This window comes from Strongylocentrotus purpuratus, unplaced genomic scaffold (assembly GCF_000002235.5).
Source record: "Strongylocentrotus purpuratus isolate Spur 01 unplaced genomic scaffold, Spur_5.0 spur5_scaffold_16, whole genome shotgun sequence".
NCBI lineage: Eukaryota > Metazoa > Echinodermata > Echinoidea > Camarodonta > Strongylocentrotidae > Strongylocentrotus > Strongylocentrotus purpuratus.
The window spans coordinates 15,295,841-15,311,996 of NW_022145601.1; the positions used below are offsets into that span (position 1 = coordinate 15,295,841).

At 35.4% G+C, this 16,156-nt stretch overlaps 1 protein-coding gene across 1 annotated transcript in view; it reads right to left on the reverse strand.

Moving 5' to 3' along the window:
* Positions 1-295: 295 nt before the first annotated feature.
* The window catches only part of LOC579796 (dynamin-like 120 kDa protein, mitochondrial), a 35,012-nt gene continuing 19,151 nt past the window's right edge, over positions 296-16,156 (reverse strand). Inside the window, exons 15-29 of the mRNA XM_030987420.1 lie at positions 15,911-15,983; positions 14,373-14,445; positions 13,592-13,707; positions 12,732-12,796; positions 11,709-11,785; positions 10,086-10,178; positions 9,112-9,184; positions 7,635-7,790; positions 6,479-6,587; positions 5,466-5,545; positions 4,662-4,715; positions 4,084-4,170; positions 3,306-3,422; positions 2,225-2,318; positions 296-465 (exon numbers count right to left, since the gene is read on the reverse strand). Coding sequence (XP_030843280.1) covers positions 296-465; positions 2,225-2,318; positions 3,306-3,422; positions 4,084-4,170; positions 4,662-4,715; positions 5,466-5,545; positions 6,479-6,587; positions 7,635-7,790; positions 9,112-9,184; positions 10,086-10,178; positions 11,709-11,785; positions 12,732-12,796; positions 13,592-13,707; positions 14,373-14,445; positions 15,911-15,983 — 1,437 coding nt within the window. The remainder of the gene's footprint in view (positions 466-2,224; positions 2,319-3,305; positions 3,423-4,083; positions 4,171-4,661; positions 4,716-5,465; positions 5,546-6,478; positions 6,588-7,634; positions 7,791-9,111; positions 9,185-10,085; positions 10,179-11,708; positions 11,786-12,731; positions 12,797-13,591; positions 13,708-14,372; positions 14,446-15,910; positions 15,984-16,156) is intronic.

A 16,156-nucleotide genomic window follows, 5' to 3' on the forward strand; every position in this document is an offset into this window, starting at 1 on the left:
ACGCTGTGGTACACTTGCACATCCAAACCAGGGCCCCGTCTTATAAATAGTGGCACTTGATACAAGTCAATCGCAAGTCCTCCAATCAATCGCATGTCCTCCAATCAATCGCAAGTTTACAGTCTCCAATCTCATATGTTAAAAGTTGTGATTAATCGAAATTGTTTATAAGACCAGAGCCCTGCAACATCAGGATGAGAGACCAGCAGGTTATAGTGTTATAGTTACACTTCGCTATTTTCACTTCTTGACACAGATGATGCCACATTCATAATAATAATAATAATTGTTGATGTCAAATGTACCTCGGACAAATGAATGAAATGAATGAAAGATACAGAGAATGAAACTCACTCAGTTCTTCAGCTAGATCCACTCTCCTGCCAGTTAGTAGTTTGACCTTTGTTGACCTATCATCTCCAAAGTCGTCCAAGACTTCCTTTACTTCTTTGCTCAGTCTCCTTGCTACATTATCGTAAACAAAAATAATAAAAATCAGTAATTATCTGCTTACCGGTAGGCCTAAAAAAAAGATGTTGTATTGCCCTTTAGGTGCCAAAAGAAAGCGTTTTTTTTTAAAACTTTTTTTTTCCTTCTTCTTCTCCCTCTTGGAGCTGATATTTTTCAGTTTTGAATGCGTTAATAATTTTTTCCTCTTAAAAAAAAAAAAAAAAAATCAAAAAAATCAACAAAAAAAATCAAAAAAATCAAAAAAATTAAAAGCTGACCTTAAATTTCAAGATTTTGGGGTCGGTCACAAAGGGCAATACTATAGTATTGTCAACAAAAATGATTATTCACTTTAATATGGAGAGGTGTGGTGGTATAGATGTTCATTCACTTAACTTTCAATCATGAGGCTGAGAGTATAAGTCCCAGCTTGGCACTAACGTCCCTTGCCAACACTTTAAAACCTGTCTGCACTAGTTTGGCCAAATGGAATTAGACCTCCCTGCGTGGTCAATGACAGGTGGTTATCTCATCAAATAAGCTCAAGAAAAAGAGGACATGGGGGACCAACAGCCACCGATTTGGCATTGTTTGCTACATGTATATAGATGGCGTGAGTAGCTACAAGTAGTGCAGTCCCGCTTTAATGTACATTTGCCACTCTCCACCCAGGTGTAGATGGGTACCTGATATGTTTGAGCATCATTTACTTTAGCGGCTCATATCTTACTAGGGTAATACTGTGGAAGCACCATGAACATCACATCATGACAGATATTAACGCTATGCTCAATCTACTTTCTAATATGGTGAACATGAAGACAAAATATTTTATTACTAAAAGATAGTACTTTGGGTCTATAATATTGAATTACCATGAAGCTAGAGTACTTCTGAACGTATTTGGCTGTGCTATTTCACCCTAATATAAATTTGAGTAAACATTGTTATTGTTGATGGGGGACATAGTTTCTCACTTCCGGTATGTCATGCAAAGTGCCCCAGCCCCGTGGAATGACCTTTCTGTGGTTTCTTCCAAACTTGGAATCGGTGAATTGCTGTTCTGGTCTGCAACCTGGTCGTTTACTACTCAAATAATCTATTCCCATATGGTCTACACCCAGCCCGTCTACCATCCACAGTCTAATAATCATTTCGTCTACTTCTCATTTGGTCTAATTACCATTTAGGCTAATAGCCATTTGGTCTAATCTCCTATAAGTGTATTGCCCATTTAATCAAATTTTCAGTCTATCTAATTAACAGTTTCTCTAATGCCCATTTTGTTCTACTCTCCATATGGTCTAATAATCATGTAATCATAAATAATAATTGAAAGCTCAAACGATAAATTTGAAGTTTGAGTTTAATTTCATGAGGGAGTAGAGGGAAGACGTTCCGGGTCAGGGTCCATGGCTCTGCCGGCTAACTCTGCGGGTTTCGAGGCCATGACGAAAGTGTAGATAATTTCTCAAAAAAGGACCAAAAAGCTCTAAATATGTTCCCAAAGGAAACAAACATAATAAGTTTACAGTTTATTGAAGTAATTCACCGGAAAACTTTTTCAAAATGGCGACTAAGCGTTAATGAGTGCACATGGGCGAAGCGGACTCTCAATGAGTCTCTTCGAATTAGACTCACGGAGTGAAATTATCATCAAATGATTATTAGACCATATGGATAGTAGACAAACTGGGGATTAGACCAACTAGAAATTAGACTAAATGGGCAGTAAACCTTTGAACCTAGTCAGATGAAAGAGAATCGGACCCACCTTCTGTGTTCATGATCTGTTGTCTCAAGACGTTACTCGTCAGCTCCAACATCCGCTGCATCCTCCAGAACAGTACAATATCATGGCATTCAATCTGAAAAATGATGAAATAAAAAAAAAAACATAATGAAGATCACATAAGACTACGCCATTTTCATAATGCATATTCTTTATACACATTATGTATCTATGTTGAGACACAGAGATGGTCGAAAACCACTAAAATGTAGCATTTTGAAGGCTCAAAATATCCTTACCTGTCTATAAGATGCACCCCCGACTTTCAAATTTTTCTGGCGGAAATAAGTGCATCTTGTACACAGAGATTTACGGTACCTCAAAAGAAAAAAAAGGATGACCCTCCTGTGAAACTTTCCTAAATTTTGAAAAAGTAATATGTGCTTGCTTGCTCTCTTAAAGGGAAAGTCCACCCCCAAAATAAGTTTGTTTCGATAGAGGCAGAATAATAAGAAAATCAGGTGAGTGAAAGTTTGAGCAAATTCTGAATGAAAATAAGAAAGTTATGAATTATTGAAGTTGTGATCAATCAAATACAAATTGGCAACTCTGTGACTTATCATACGAGCTCTCCTTCATTTGCTTTGTGCATAATATTCCATAAAATCATGTTTTCTTCGTTATTGATGACTGAATATATATTTGTTCCTTGCAGGGGGAGTATAGAAACATATTTGCAATTATTATATTTAGGGTGCATGTATGGTTGAAATTTTTCTTGAGGGAAAATGAAATTTTTAGACTTTTTTAGTACTGAGCAAATGGAAGTTGAGCTCGCATGATACGTCATAGAGTTGCCAATTTGTGTTTGATTGATCACAACTTAAAAAATCCTAACTTCCTTATTTTTAATCGGAATTTGCTCAAACTTTCACTGACTTGTTTCTCTCATTTTTCTACTCCTATTAAAATTAACTTAATTTCAGGGTGGACTTTCCCGTTAAGGGTCTTTCAAAAACATTCTTGTATGATGGTATGTCCAAATAAATACTATAAATATTATAATACACATCATCATATATGACGACAATGATGATTTTATTCTCCTTGATCAGTGACTTACCCCTGAATCATTGAGTCCTTGTTGATAGTGATAGAATCCCTTCCGACAATTGTTGGCAAGATGGAGGGATCGGTGCATGAAATGTTTCCTGAATAGAGGGTACCACGTCTCCTGAATCTGAGTGGTCAAAGATAGGACAAATGATCATGACCATTGTAATCTTTGAAGGCTTCCATGGGGAGAACAGATTTGACCGAGGTTTGCAGTTAGGGCACACCACATATTTTCTTTCAACAGGGTTAGTTGGCCCCTAAAATGCGCCCACTCACCCACTCACAGAAAAATTATGGCTATCAGTGTCCAATATGCAACTCTTCTGCAATATCAATTCAATTTTAAATCCAAAATGTTAAAATATATCAAACATAGATCATTTTCAGTTCATGATCACAAAACCCTCGCCCCTGTCTCCACAAGGACGAACAAGTATGTCGAGTTGTCGACACGCAAAGAAAAAGAAGACGAGGAGGAGGAGCAAGAAAAATAAGAGGAAGAATAATAAGAGGAAGAATAATAAGAAAAAGAAGAAGAAGAAGAACTCCCCATTCTCTGAAACAGTGAAAAGAATACACAGGGGCTCGGGGCGAAATAGCCCCTGAAATGCCCGAAAGAGCACCCAGAAATCAGAAAAGAGCCCTTGCAAATTTGCATAGAGTTCAATGCAAAACAAATTTTAGAGTGTTAATTTCATGCAGGCAAGCTTGAAAGGTAGCCCCCGAAAAATAAATATTAATTTTTCCCCTGCTCTGAAAGACTATTTTGAGATGATAGAACTTACTAGATGGTTATCTACGTCTACTCCTTTCGTCTGTAGATTCTTCTTGACAGTGGTTTGCTCATCCTCAGTCAACTCTGGTATATGATTCTGTGAAACAACAAGTATGAACAAAATATGTCACTTCACTTGGAATAATGAATGGCATGAAACATGGGACTTGTTCCATAAAACGTGTTATCAATAACGAATGCAAAATTTCTATGCCAAATTTGCTCTCAGCCAATCAAATGCCATGATTTCGGTAACTTATAACAGTTATTGTAACTTGTTATTGATAACAAGCACAATGGGTGACTCTTCTAAGCCTACTTCTCTCTGTGACACCCATATAAAATCATTTTGAATGGTAACTGCAGGCCGTCTTAGAATGTTTGAACTCATGGAAGATCTAGCCATATCGGAATACAAAAATATTTCATTTCCTGCTTAAATCAAGTACAGCATATTAGTTGAAATATATAATTTGATGCTCTGTCTCCATTTGAAATCGTTACCTCAATTTTTCCTGTCAGTATCCTTTTTTCTTGCATTACTCCTTAATCATTCTAATGAATAAAGGTGTGTCGACTATTTCTTACCCCTGCAGCTTGTAGTAGTTTTTCTAGTTCTTCCTTTGCTAGTCTCCTGTTAGTCTGTAGAGAAAGAAGACAAAATAACAATCAACGAAATTCAAAACAGGACCCTGTTTCATAAAACTTGTTATCAATAACAAGTGCTTCAATAATAAGACCAATTAGCTCTCTACCAATCAGATGCCACAATTTCAGTAGCTTATAACAGTTATTGTAACTTGTTATTGATAACCGGTTTCATGAAACTGGGCTCAGAAGCTTCTTACCATTGCAAAATTACATTTTACAAACTAAGAATTCTGATACATTTCTGAATTGTTGGCTACACCCATGTGTATATGAAAAATAATAATGACATGACTTTTTGTTCCGTTGAGGGAGGCAGGGGTCCATGTGAAGTTATCTGGTAAAATCCTACTTGACTTCTGAAAATACATGCTGAAAAATCAGTCCAAACAGTTATGGAAAGCAAGATGATATGGTAGGGGACAAGCCCATTGAATCCCTTTGATTTTAATCTTCTAATTACAATTACTTTTGATATAAGGATTAGTTTTACCACAGCACTTATAGCACCAATGCCCAAACAAAATGATGTGTATTATTTGTTTGATAAGTTTGTGTTTTATTTGTTTTATAAAATGATGTTTTATAACAAGATTTTACTAATGACTGGTCATTAGCATTTGATAATGACCGGTCATTATCAATATTACGTGTTAGGCAAAATAAATGCCTGGTCATGTGTACGCTCTCAACCAATCATTTGATTAAGATCCACGTTATCATCTTATAATCCATCTCACTTACCTCGTCCTGACTAATTCTCTTCCAGTAGACCCATCTCTCTGTCGAGCCTGGTCCTATCAGCTTCTGTATTTCTTTATCAGCTAAAATGAGAATCATAATATGCATTCATAACACATGAGGGCGACAAATAATACAGTTTACAACTAAATAATTCATATCCTTACCAAATTTTGTAATATTTTAAGTATGTCATAAATCGATTTGTCAAAATTTATGTTTCTTGAGAATGTTAAATATTTAGAGAATTAAAAGAATTAAACAAAGGCCCTAGTTGCTTAGCAACTTCTGACGAAACACCAGGGACCCGTTTCACAAAGCCTTTTTTCAATGACAAATGAAAAAATCAGTGACAAATCTGTTGACAACCAATCAGAAGCAAGGATTTCAGTAGCTTATAACAAAAACTGTCATTTGTCACTGAGGACAAGTTTTGTGAAACACCCCCCAGAATGAGAGAAAAATTGATGAATTATGCTTGCAGTGTAAATGCTACTTCTTTTGGGTGGCTTATTAATATAAATGCAATCAGGCTTAAACGTGATAGAGAAAACTCAAGAGAAAAAATTTAGTTTCTTTAGAATGTTAAATATTAAAGATAAAGTTGAGTTCTGGTAATGCGATTGTATTGTGAAAGAAAAGGTGTGGAATGAATCAGAAAACGTTGATCATGTAGCATTAAGTATTGGTGTGCACTGCAAGGTTCTGGAGTCATCAAAATCATAATAAATTTAGCCCAGTCTTGGTAAAGTAAAAAGCACTGTACACAGAAAGATGGATATGGGACTACACAAATGGTTTCGGGGCTAGCTTACCTTGATTTCCTTATCTTTATATGCTCATTACTCAGTCAGTATACATTTTCTTCCAAAATTATTTGGCACATGACATTTATTTGTAAACTTGAACATTCAGTGTAAGTTTTGTTTGATTCTGTGAGAATTCATTTTCTTTTTTTTAACCAGAACTCAAGTTTATCTTTAAAAGAATTAAAAGTTGAATGATAGATGTCATACTTGCTGAGAGTCTCTGCTTGATCATGGTCTCCATGAATGAGATAGCTTGGTCCCACTGCCTCCTATCAGGAACAGATCTATCCTCAAGGGCATTGAACTGAATCACTTTCTGAGTTCAGAAAGAAGAAAAAGAAAAAAAGAATCAGTCTCTGAATTCTGAAAAAGAAAACTAAAGTCTCAAGCATGCCATCAACAACAGGGAAGAGAATATCATCATTATTGCATTGTAACTATCAGCAGTGCTATCTTTTAAGGCTGCCATAGTGAGGAGAGATTCGAGTGACTCTTGTGGTTACACCACATATTCTTTCAACAGGGTTAGTTGGTCCTGAGAAGGGCCCACTAAAGCTCTATCGTAACGTTTTAATAGGTTGTACCTATCCAACCATACACACTCATTCTCAGGGCCACCTAACCCTGTCAAAAGAATATGTGGCGTAACCGCAAACCTCGCTTACATATCAGCAGTGTCTTGGTCTTCATTCTCAGCAAACCACTATCACTAAAACACTGTTTTATAGAATCCGGATGTGTCTACCAGAGCCTACATCCCCCCCCCCCCCCTACAACTAAACTTTTAAACACAATTCATGACCAACTACCTTCCTGGAATGATTATTCCGGAAATAAATATTTCTCCTCCAATCCACACATATAACTACAGTGATATATCCCAAATGACATATTTTGCGAAGACATTTACTATCCTGACAATCGCCCAGACTACCCCCTCTCCCAAACAAGTTCCTAATACATGTACATGTAATATCATTACCCAAATTACCTCTTTTACAACTCTATGGAAGTCATCTTGGGGAGAGGGATAATTGCTTGATGCAGTAGTTGTTTAATGAGGGTATTAGTCAAGGAAGTAGTTATACAGTCGTAGTTCAGGGATTTAAGTCAAAGGGTATTTGCCCTAGAAACCATTAAAATTTAATTATCTCCATCACCCATCATCTCCACAATGACCCTCCCCATTATCACCAACAAAATCTGCTTCATCATCATCACCTTCAAGGTTATGACAATCGTCAAATCTTCATCACCATTGTCCAAATCCCTATTTGTAATCACCATTCCTTATTACCGGTATAGAGTGACTGGACTAATATGTTTTGCTACTTTTGATCACCAATTTGTAGAGCTTTCTTACCAAGTTTTCCACGGCTCTCTCCATCCATTGATGTCTGTTGATACTCTCCACCTTCACAGCAGTCTTGAGATCGTCAAAGATGGTGTCGTGATCCTTCTTACTCTTACTCTTCTCGACAAGCTTAGAGTATTCCTCAACAAGTGTGTTGCTTCCAACCTATCAAAATAAATTGCAATATCAGATATTGATAATATTGATTTTGTTTACTCAAGGAGGCCTCATCAGCATCAATGCTGCTTCTTCGTAAAGGCCCTGTAACCATTATCACTGTTATTCTTCTCAACAAGCTTGGAGTATTCCTCAACAAGTGTGTTGCTTCCAACCTATCAAAATAAATGGCAATATCAGATATCAACAATAATAATAGTTTTGTTTACCCATGGACGCCTCATCAGCATCAATGCTGTTCTTCAACAGGGCCCTGTTATCATTATCACTCTTACTTTTCTCAACAAGTTTAGAGTATTCCTCAAAAAGTGTATTCCTTCCAACCTATCAACATAAATCCCAACATCAGATATCAATAAGAACAAGAATGATTTTGTTTATCCAGGGGGGTGTTACTCTATTTAACAAATTAAGAGTACATGTATTCCTCAACAACCCACGGACGCCTCATTAGTATTAAAGGTAAAGACCAGTATTGGAAACGCCCCAATTTCAAAAAATTAAATGGAAGCTCTCATTACCAATCATGTGAAAGAATATGTTTTGACTAATACATGATGATAACAAATTTGCCGGGAAACCGCCTACTAATTCATATATTTGGTAAATTTGTTTCTCTCATGGTCTGTGAGAGATGTAGGGTAGTCCCATATACATCTTTCTGTGTATAGTGCTTGTAACTTTGCGAAGAATGGGCCAAATTTCTTATCATTTTGATGATTCCAGAACCTTGCAGATGCTAGATGCTAGATGATCAACCTTTTCTGATCGATTCCACAACGTTTCTTTCACAATGCAATCGCATGACCATAACTGGTCTTTACCTTTAATGCTGTTCGGGACCTGCAATCACTATTACCCCCACAAATTGCCAGGTACCCAACTACCTGGGTAAAGACTGGCAAATGCGGATTACTGTTTTGCAACGGGACAGTAGTGTCGGGCTGGGATTCGAACCCTTAACCCTTGGATTGAGATTCAGGTGAATGAACCACTATACCATGACACCTCCAGATTGCTTAGCGCAACAGTATAGCTACATAGATATATTAATTAATGGTCGTTTGGTGTCGCATACATCAACAACCAAGTATGAAACTTTGAACATGAATTCACTTCTAAAGTAAAAACTTTATTTGATTTCAGTCTGATCAAACTCAAAGCCCTACTTCGGCTATCTACTCAATACAATTGTTAGACACTCCCAAATCTTACATGTGATGGGTAACGTATAGGACTGTATTGATTGGATTTGCCCTGATACATTATGTTGAGTATCATACCTGGTAGAAAAGATTTATGTACATACCTCAATACTCGTCTTTGGCAGCACCTTCTCAGCCCATTCCTTGAGTTTGATGTCAATGATGGTGTTAAAAGCTCTGAAATACGATACATCAATTTCATCACATATTTTTATAATTTTTCAAATTCAGGAGCGAATATGGTGAAAATACTCATTATTTCAGGACACAGAAATATATTTTGAGTTTCCAAAAGCTACATGCAAGTGTAACATATAAGTATTATGGGTATATGTGATTTGCTTGTCCGTTCTACGAGAAAAGATGAATAATTTCATCATATGGTTGATCAGGTTTGTGGGTTCAGGGGGGTGTTTCACAAAGATGTTACATTGAACTTATCTCTAAGTTGGACTTTACAGTTATGGAAAGCTGTAAGCATCTTTGAAAATATTTTGTAAAAGTTTTTTTTTAAAGGCAGTAAAATGTTGATTCTAATCATTCATATTTTCTTTTATCAAGGAGATTTCATGTACTTGATGTGGAATTTATGAAAAGTTTAAAATACTAGAATTTTTGTTTTTGAATATATTTTATTTTTAGGCTACAAATGGCTCTCCATAATGCATCAGCTCATGCTGCAATCATAATTATAAACCTTTAGGTTATACATGTATCCCATGACTTTTACAAGCCAATCGCCTGTCTGTCACTCTGATTATCAAGATACGTATGATTTGAATTAGAGATGTCAGAATTTGTTTTCCTAAAGGTTTTTCTAACACTACAGTATATTGGGGAAAATGAGTAAGGTAAAACCGGTCACTCAAAGATTTTTACCTTTTGGAGGCACTTCATGATCATTTTAAAGCGCAATTTTTTAGGGCTTCAATATTACACCATACCACAAACACTGATTACATGTAGGGCCATGCATCTCTGATTTACCATTGTTACACAATGACTTTAAGTTGAGATTAAAGGTGGAGAATTCATATAAAAATATCTAGAAAAATGCTTCAACAGGCCAGGAACTCACCCTGCATCTAATGTTTGAGAGGCTGGGAGGTAGATTCCTTCAAAGACGTGACTAGATACACCTTCCCATAGAAGCTTCGATAGTGTCTCTTCCCTGTAGGTCAAAGGTCAAATGTCAAAAAAATAACATTGGATTGCTTTATGTACCTGAATTATTGAAACAAATTTTCACTTGACTTGAGTGTATCTATAAAATTTCAAAAGTTTATAAAGTTGACAAAATCATAACAAAATGTAAACAAAAATGTATTTAATGATGACTCCGTAAGCTTAGTAGTATTTCTGACCACTGCTTAATAATATTTCTACTGACCAATGCTTAGCAATGTTTCTACTGACCAATGCTAAGTAATATTTATAATAACCACAGATTAGTAATGACCACTGCATATGAGTATTTGAACTGACAGAAGCTTAGTAATATGTCTACTGACATATTATACTAAATAATTGTTCTGCTGACCAATGCTCAGTCGTATTTCTACAGACCAATGCTTAGTCATATTTTTACTGACCAATGCTTAGTAATATTTCTACTGACCACTGCTTTGTAATATTTCTACAGACCACTGCTTAGTAACATTTTTACTGACCAATACTTGTAATATTTCCCTTGACCAATGCTTAGTAACATTTGACTGACCACTGCTTAGTAATATTTGCACTGACCAAAGCTTAGTAATATTTCTGACCACTGCTTAAGCTTAATAATAATTTTACTGACCACTGCTTAATAATACTTATATCTACTGACCACTGCTAAGTAATTTTTCTACTGACAAGTGCTTAGTAATATTTCTACTGACCAATGCTTAGTAATATTTCTACTGACCACTACTCTGTTATATTTCTGACCAATGCTTACCAATATTTCTACTGACCACTGCTCAGTAATTTTTTCTACTGACCAATGCTTAGTAATATTTATACTGACCAATACTTTGTAACATTTCTGACCACTCCTTAGTAATATTTATACTAACCAATGCTTAGTAATATTGCAACTAACCAAATATTATTAATGACCACTACTAATTACTATTTTGCACTGACCAAAGCTTAGCAATATTTCTGACCACTGCTTAGTAATATGTATACTAACCAATGCTTAGTCATATTGCAACTAACCAAATATTATTAATGACCACTACTAATTACTATTTTGCACTGAACAAAGCTTAGTAATATTTCTGACCACTGCTTAAGCCTAATAATAATCCTACTGACCACTGCTTAATATTTATATCTACTGACCACTGATAAGTAATTTTTCTACTGACCATTGCTTAGTAATATTTCTACTGTTCAACGCTTAGTAATATTTCTCCTGACCAATGCTTAGTAATATTTCTACTGATCACTGCTTAGTAATATTGCTACTGACCACTGCTCAGTGATAATTCTACTGACCACTACTATGTAATATTTCTGACCACTGTTTAAGCTTAATAATAATTCTACTGACCACTGCTTAGTAATATTTCTACTGACCAATGGTTAGTAATATTTTTACTGACCACTGCTTTGTAATATTTCTGACCACTGCCTAGTAATATTTCTACCGCCCACTACTTAGGCTTAGTATTATTAGTATTGACCACAGCTTGGTAATATTTCTACTGACCATTGTTTGGGCTTGATCTCGTTCAGACTCATGACTTCATCCAACATCTCGCTCTTTGCTCTCTCAAAGAGCTCGTCCTGCAGAGACAAATAAAAAAACAATTAAAAAAAAGACTTGTTAATTATTTGTATGAATTGAAATGCAACCTTTTTAGCAAAGAACAAAATTCACTTGAGTGCAAGCACACAGAAAATCAGATGTTGGTGAAAATTTGACAGAAATTGAACAACTTATGAAACTTATGGAATTCTGCAATTGGCGAAAATAGCAGAAAATTACTGTCATTAATGGTTTACGATATTTTCTGGTTTTACAGCAACCTCTTTGGATATGTATGGTCTGTTCTTTCCAAAACCTGGGCCCTGTTTCATAATACTTCACATCAATTAAAAAAATGATGAAATTCTATCAAAAATTTGCTCTCAGCCAGTCAAATGCACTGATTTCAGTTGCTTATAAAAAATACTGTGTCTTGTTATTGATAACAAGTTTTATGAAATAGAGCCCTGCTTTGTAAAATCTTCAAAATAGTGACTTATACTCAGTACACAAATAATCTTTAAAGGTAAAGACCAGTTATGGTCATGCGATTGCATTGTGAAAGAAAGGTTGTGGAATCGATCAGAAAAGGTTGATCATGTAGCATCTGCAAGGTTCTGGAATCATCAAAATGATAAGAAATTTGGTCCATTCTTCGTAAAGTTACAAGCACTATACACAGAAAGATGTATATGGGACTACCCTATATCTCTCACAGACCACAAGAGAAACAAATTTACCAAATATATGAATTAGTAGGCGGTTTCCCAGCAAATTTGTTATCATCATGTATTAGTCAAAACATATTCTTTCACATGATTGGTAATGAGAGCTTCCATTTCATTTTTTGAAATTGGGGCGTTTCCAATACTGGTCTTTACCTTTAAGTAAAGCATGTTGCTGCTAATTTGTATTTTTTCTTATTTTAAATTATAGACCTAATCTTTGATCCTGATATTTGCATGAGATCAGAATAAAACTTACCCTGTCCAATTCTCGTAACCTAGGGAACGTGTTCTTCCACTCTGTCTCCAAGTTGTATCTGGAAGCTGGAAACACAATCAACATGAGCAGTCAAACATCAACATCTCAGTTAGTTAAATGGAACATTCACATAAGCAAAGACCTTTGAAAAAAACTGTAAAAATTTGTGGAATGAGAATCTATGAATTTATTACCTATGCATTTTAGTTCAAATAACTTTGAGGAAACAATGAAGGAGCATACATGTACATTTGTATTAAACTGTTAATTTAACTGCAGAAGGGTTTGAAATTCAAATGTTCACTATGTTGGTAACTAACATGTTAGAAAGAAAGATGGTTTGTATTTAGGATGTATGGAGGAATACAATAGCTAGGTAGTCAATGAAACATTCCTGGAAATGAAGGGTCCAATATCCAAATATAGAATAATAATAATAATAATTGTATATTATATAGTGCATTTCAACCCAAAATGTCTACAGAGACTACATTTTTTGTTTCCCTTGAACATGGTTTCTCATTGAATCATGTACGAAAAGGGACCACCTGCCTATAAAGACAACTTTTTTGTCTTTATAGACAGGTTTCACTGTATAAACAAAGTGGAGATCAATGAATTCATTAAAGCAAGCTAAGACTTAAAGCCTATCTGCACTAGTTTGGCCAGGAAGGATAGACCTCCCTGCATGGTCACTGACACGTGGTTATCTCATCAAATCAGCTCTCAATTAACATAAGAAAAAGGGGACCATGAGGGAACAATGGTCACCGTTTAGGCATTGTTTGCTATATAGAGGGCGCAAGTAGCTTTAAGTAGTGCAGTGCGGCTTTAAGAGGTTATGGAAGGGCTGACCATACCTCTATAGACATCTGCCTGTTGTTCCACCGACTCTCTAACCATCTTCCAGAAGCAATCCGAGACAGCAAAGCTAAGGTTCTGGGTATTCAGTTGAGATGGCTTAAAGACACCTGACCTACAAACACAATAGGAAAATCATTTAACTTTAAAGGGGAAGTCCACCCTGATATTAAGTTGGTTTTAATAGAGGCAGAAAAAATGAGAGGAACAGTTGCGATCAATCAAACACAAATTGGCAACTCTGTGACGTATCTTTCAAGCTCCCCCTCCGATTTGCTCTGTACTAAAAAAATCAAGATAACTTTTTTTTAAATTACATGCATCGATCCTTAATATAATTATTGCAAATATGTTTCTATACTACCCCTGTATGGAAGGAAAAAAATTCCATCATCAAAATAAAAATTGAGAACCAAATTCCATGACTTTCCATTGACTTTCTAAAGTTATTGCATTCTATTTTAATTTCTTTAAACAAAAATTGATCTACATGGATTGCGACAATAATTGAAGCAATTAATCCACAAAGTATGCAATGAGCTCCGAAATGCTATTTTTCTGTTAAATTTATATATATATTTCTTAACTATGGCAGATCTATATCGCAAACATGTCTCAATGTGGCGTAAGGAGAGAAAGGAAATGCAAAACAAAAACAACATACCAGGGTATCTATCTATCTGTGAAAACCTATGCTCTGTATTTTGTTTCCCTTTCTTTTCTTCTTTTTTTTCAAACAAAAAATCAATGTATTTCAATAAAGTGAATAGAGACTCTTACTTGAATAATGCTGAATGTCTGAAGAACTGCTCCTCATATTGCTTAATGCTGTCTATACTGTCACTTGTATTGCCTAAAATGGAAGAAAGAAACAACACAAGTGACTAAAATGTCCACCTTTACAAGAAATGAATTATTCAAGAATGCAATTTAATTCAGAGGGAACTGTAGATTGGAAAATAATTAAACATGCTGCTCAAACATAAGTAGAAACATTATCTATAATAACTTGTTCTATCCCCAGTTAGGCTTGAAGATCCTCCATCCCGTCCCTGTGACAAACAAATCCTGGGGGGGGGGGGCGTTTCACAAAACTTGTCATCTGTGACAGATGACAGTTTTTGTTATAAGCTACTGAAATCCTTGCTTCTGATTGGTTATCAGCAGATTTATCACTGAATTTTGTCATATGTCATTGAAAAAAGGCTTTGTGAAATGCCTCCCTGAACACTGGTATACAGGACCCTGTTTCATAAAACTTATTATCAATAACAAGTGTGACAGATCTATGACAAATCTGCTCATAGCCAATCAAGTGTAAGGATTTCAGTAGCTTATAACAATTATTGTATCTTGTTATTGATAACAAGTTTTATGAAACAGGGCCAAGGATAGGTGTTTGCAAACTATCCTCATTTACAATGTGAAACCTGTATCAATCTGTTTTTAAGCTGTAGTTCTTTTCATTCTTCTTCTCATTCTCGTTTATTTCAGTCAACCATCAAGTGTATTGTCATAAAATGAATAACCCTGAGAATGATCAGAGTCATCCATCATCAAATTAAAGGTACTATGTCCCATTTGCAGGCCAAAAAAATGAAAAAGTTAAATTCCAACTGCATTTGAAAGATAATACTAATTTAGAACTTCCCTAAAAAAGGTGGGGCTTGAAAATGTCTTCAAGTGGGAAAATATCGACTATTAGTCGTCAAATCGACTTTAGGGCTATAGAGCCCAAAAGTAATAGTCTTGATTTTTAGACGATTGTACCGAATGGTCATACCTTTTATGCTGCGCAAAGATTCAATCAGTTTAATCTTGGCCATCACAGGAAGTGGGTTATTGATGTAGACAAATGCTCATGTACCCTTTGCAACTCTTTTCATGTATGTTTTTACCAAAGAAGAAAAAAGGCCAGTCAGTCACTCAATAGTGTCTGACAGTGAAGTCTAGCAAGTAAACGGGTTTCCTTGCATAATTTGAATATGAGGACACTGCTAACGTTTAAATTTCACAGACAGGACATACACGACATATTCATAATTCCTGCAAAGTTCTACAGAATTTGAGGTTGGCTGCAAAAGGGACATAGTACCTTTAAAACAATTTAATGGGGTCAACATGAAGTACATGTACACCAAGCAACTATTTTACCAAAAATATGTTACTTCTACTATCGTTTGACATGAAATGATTATCAAGGTTTGTATTACTTTCCTGTAAAATAACAATTCTTCTCATACAATTTTAAGCTTGTTCATGATCATTTTCTATTCTCTAGGAACAAGGCCGTTCAGGAACAGACGTATCAAAAATACCTTTTCCTGTGACAACTGCAAAATACCCCAAAGCCTTCATAGGAAAGAGACGGCCATCAAGGATTTGCCTTATCTGCAAAATTTAGGAGAAAATAAATGTATTAAGAATAATAAGAATATTTTGCTCATATTTCCTGCAAAACAACATGGAAACTAAGATGCAAAGACAAAGTGAAAGGGTGCTGTGATGGTTTGTGCTTAATATTAAATCAATTGTTAAAAAAAATTCTTAAAACATATATCTGT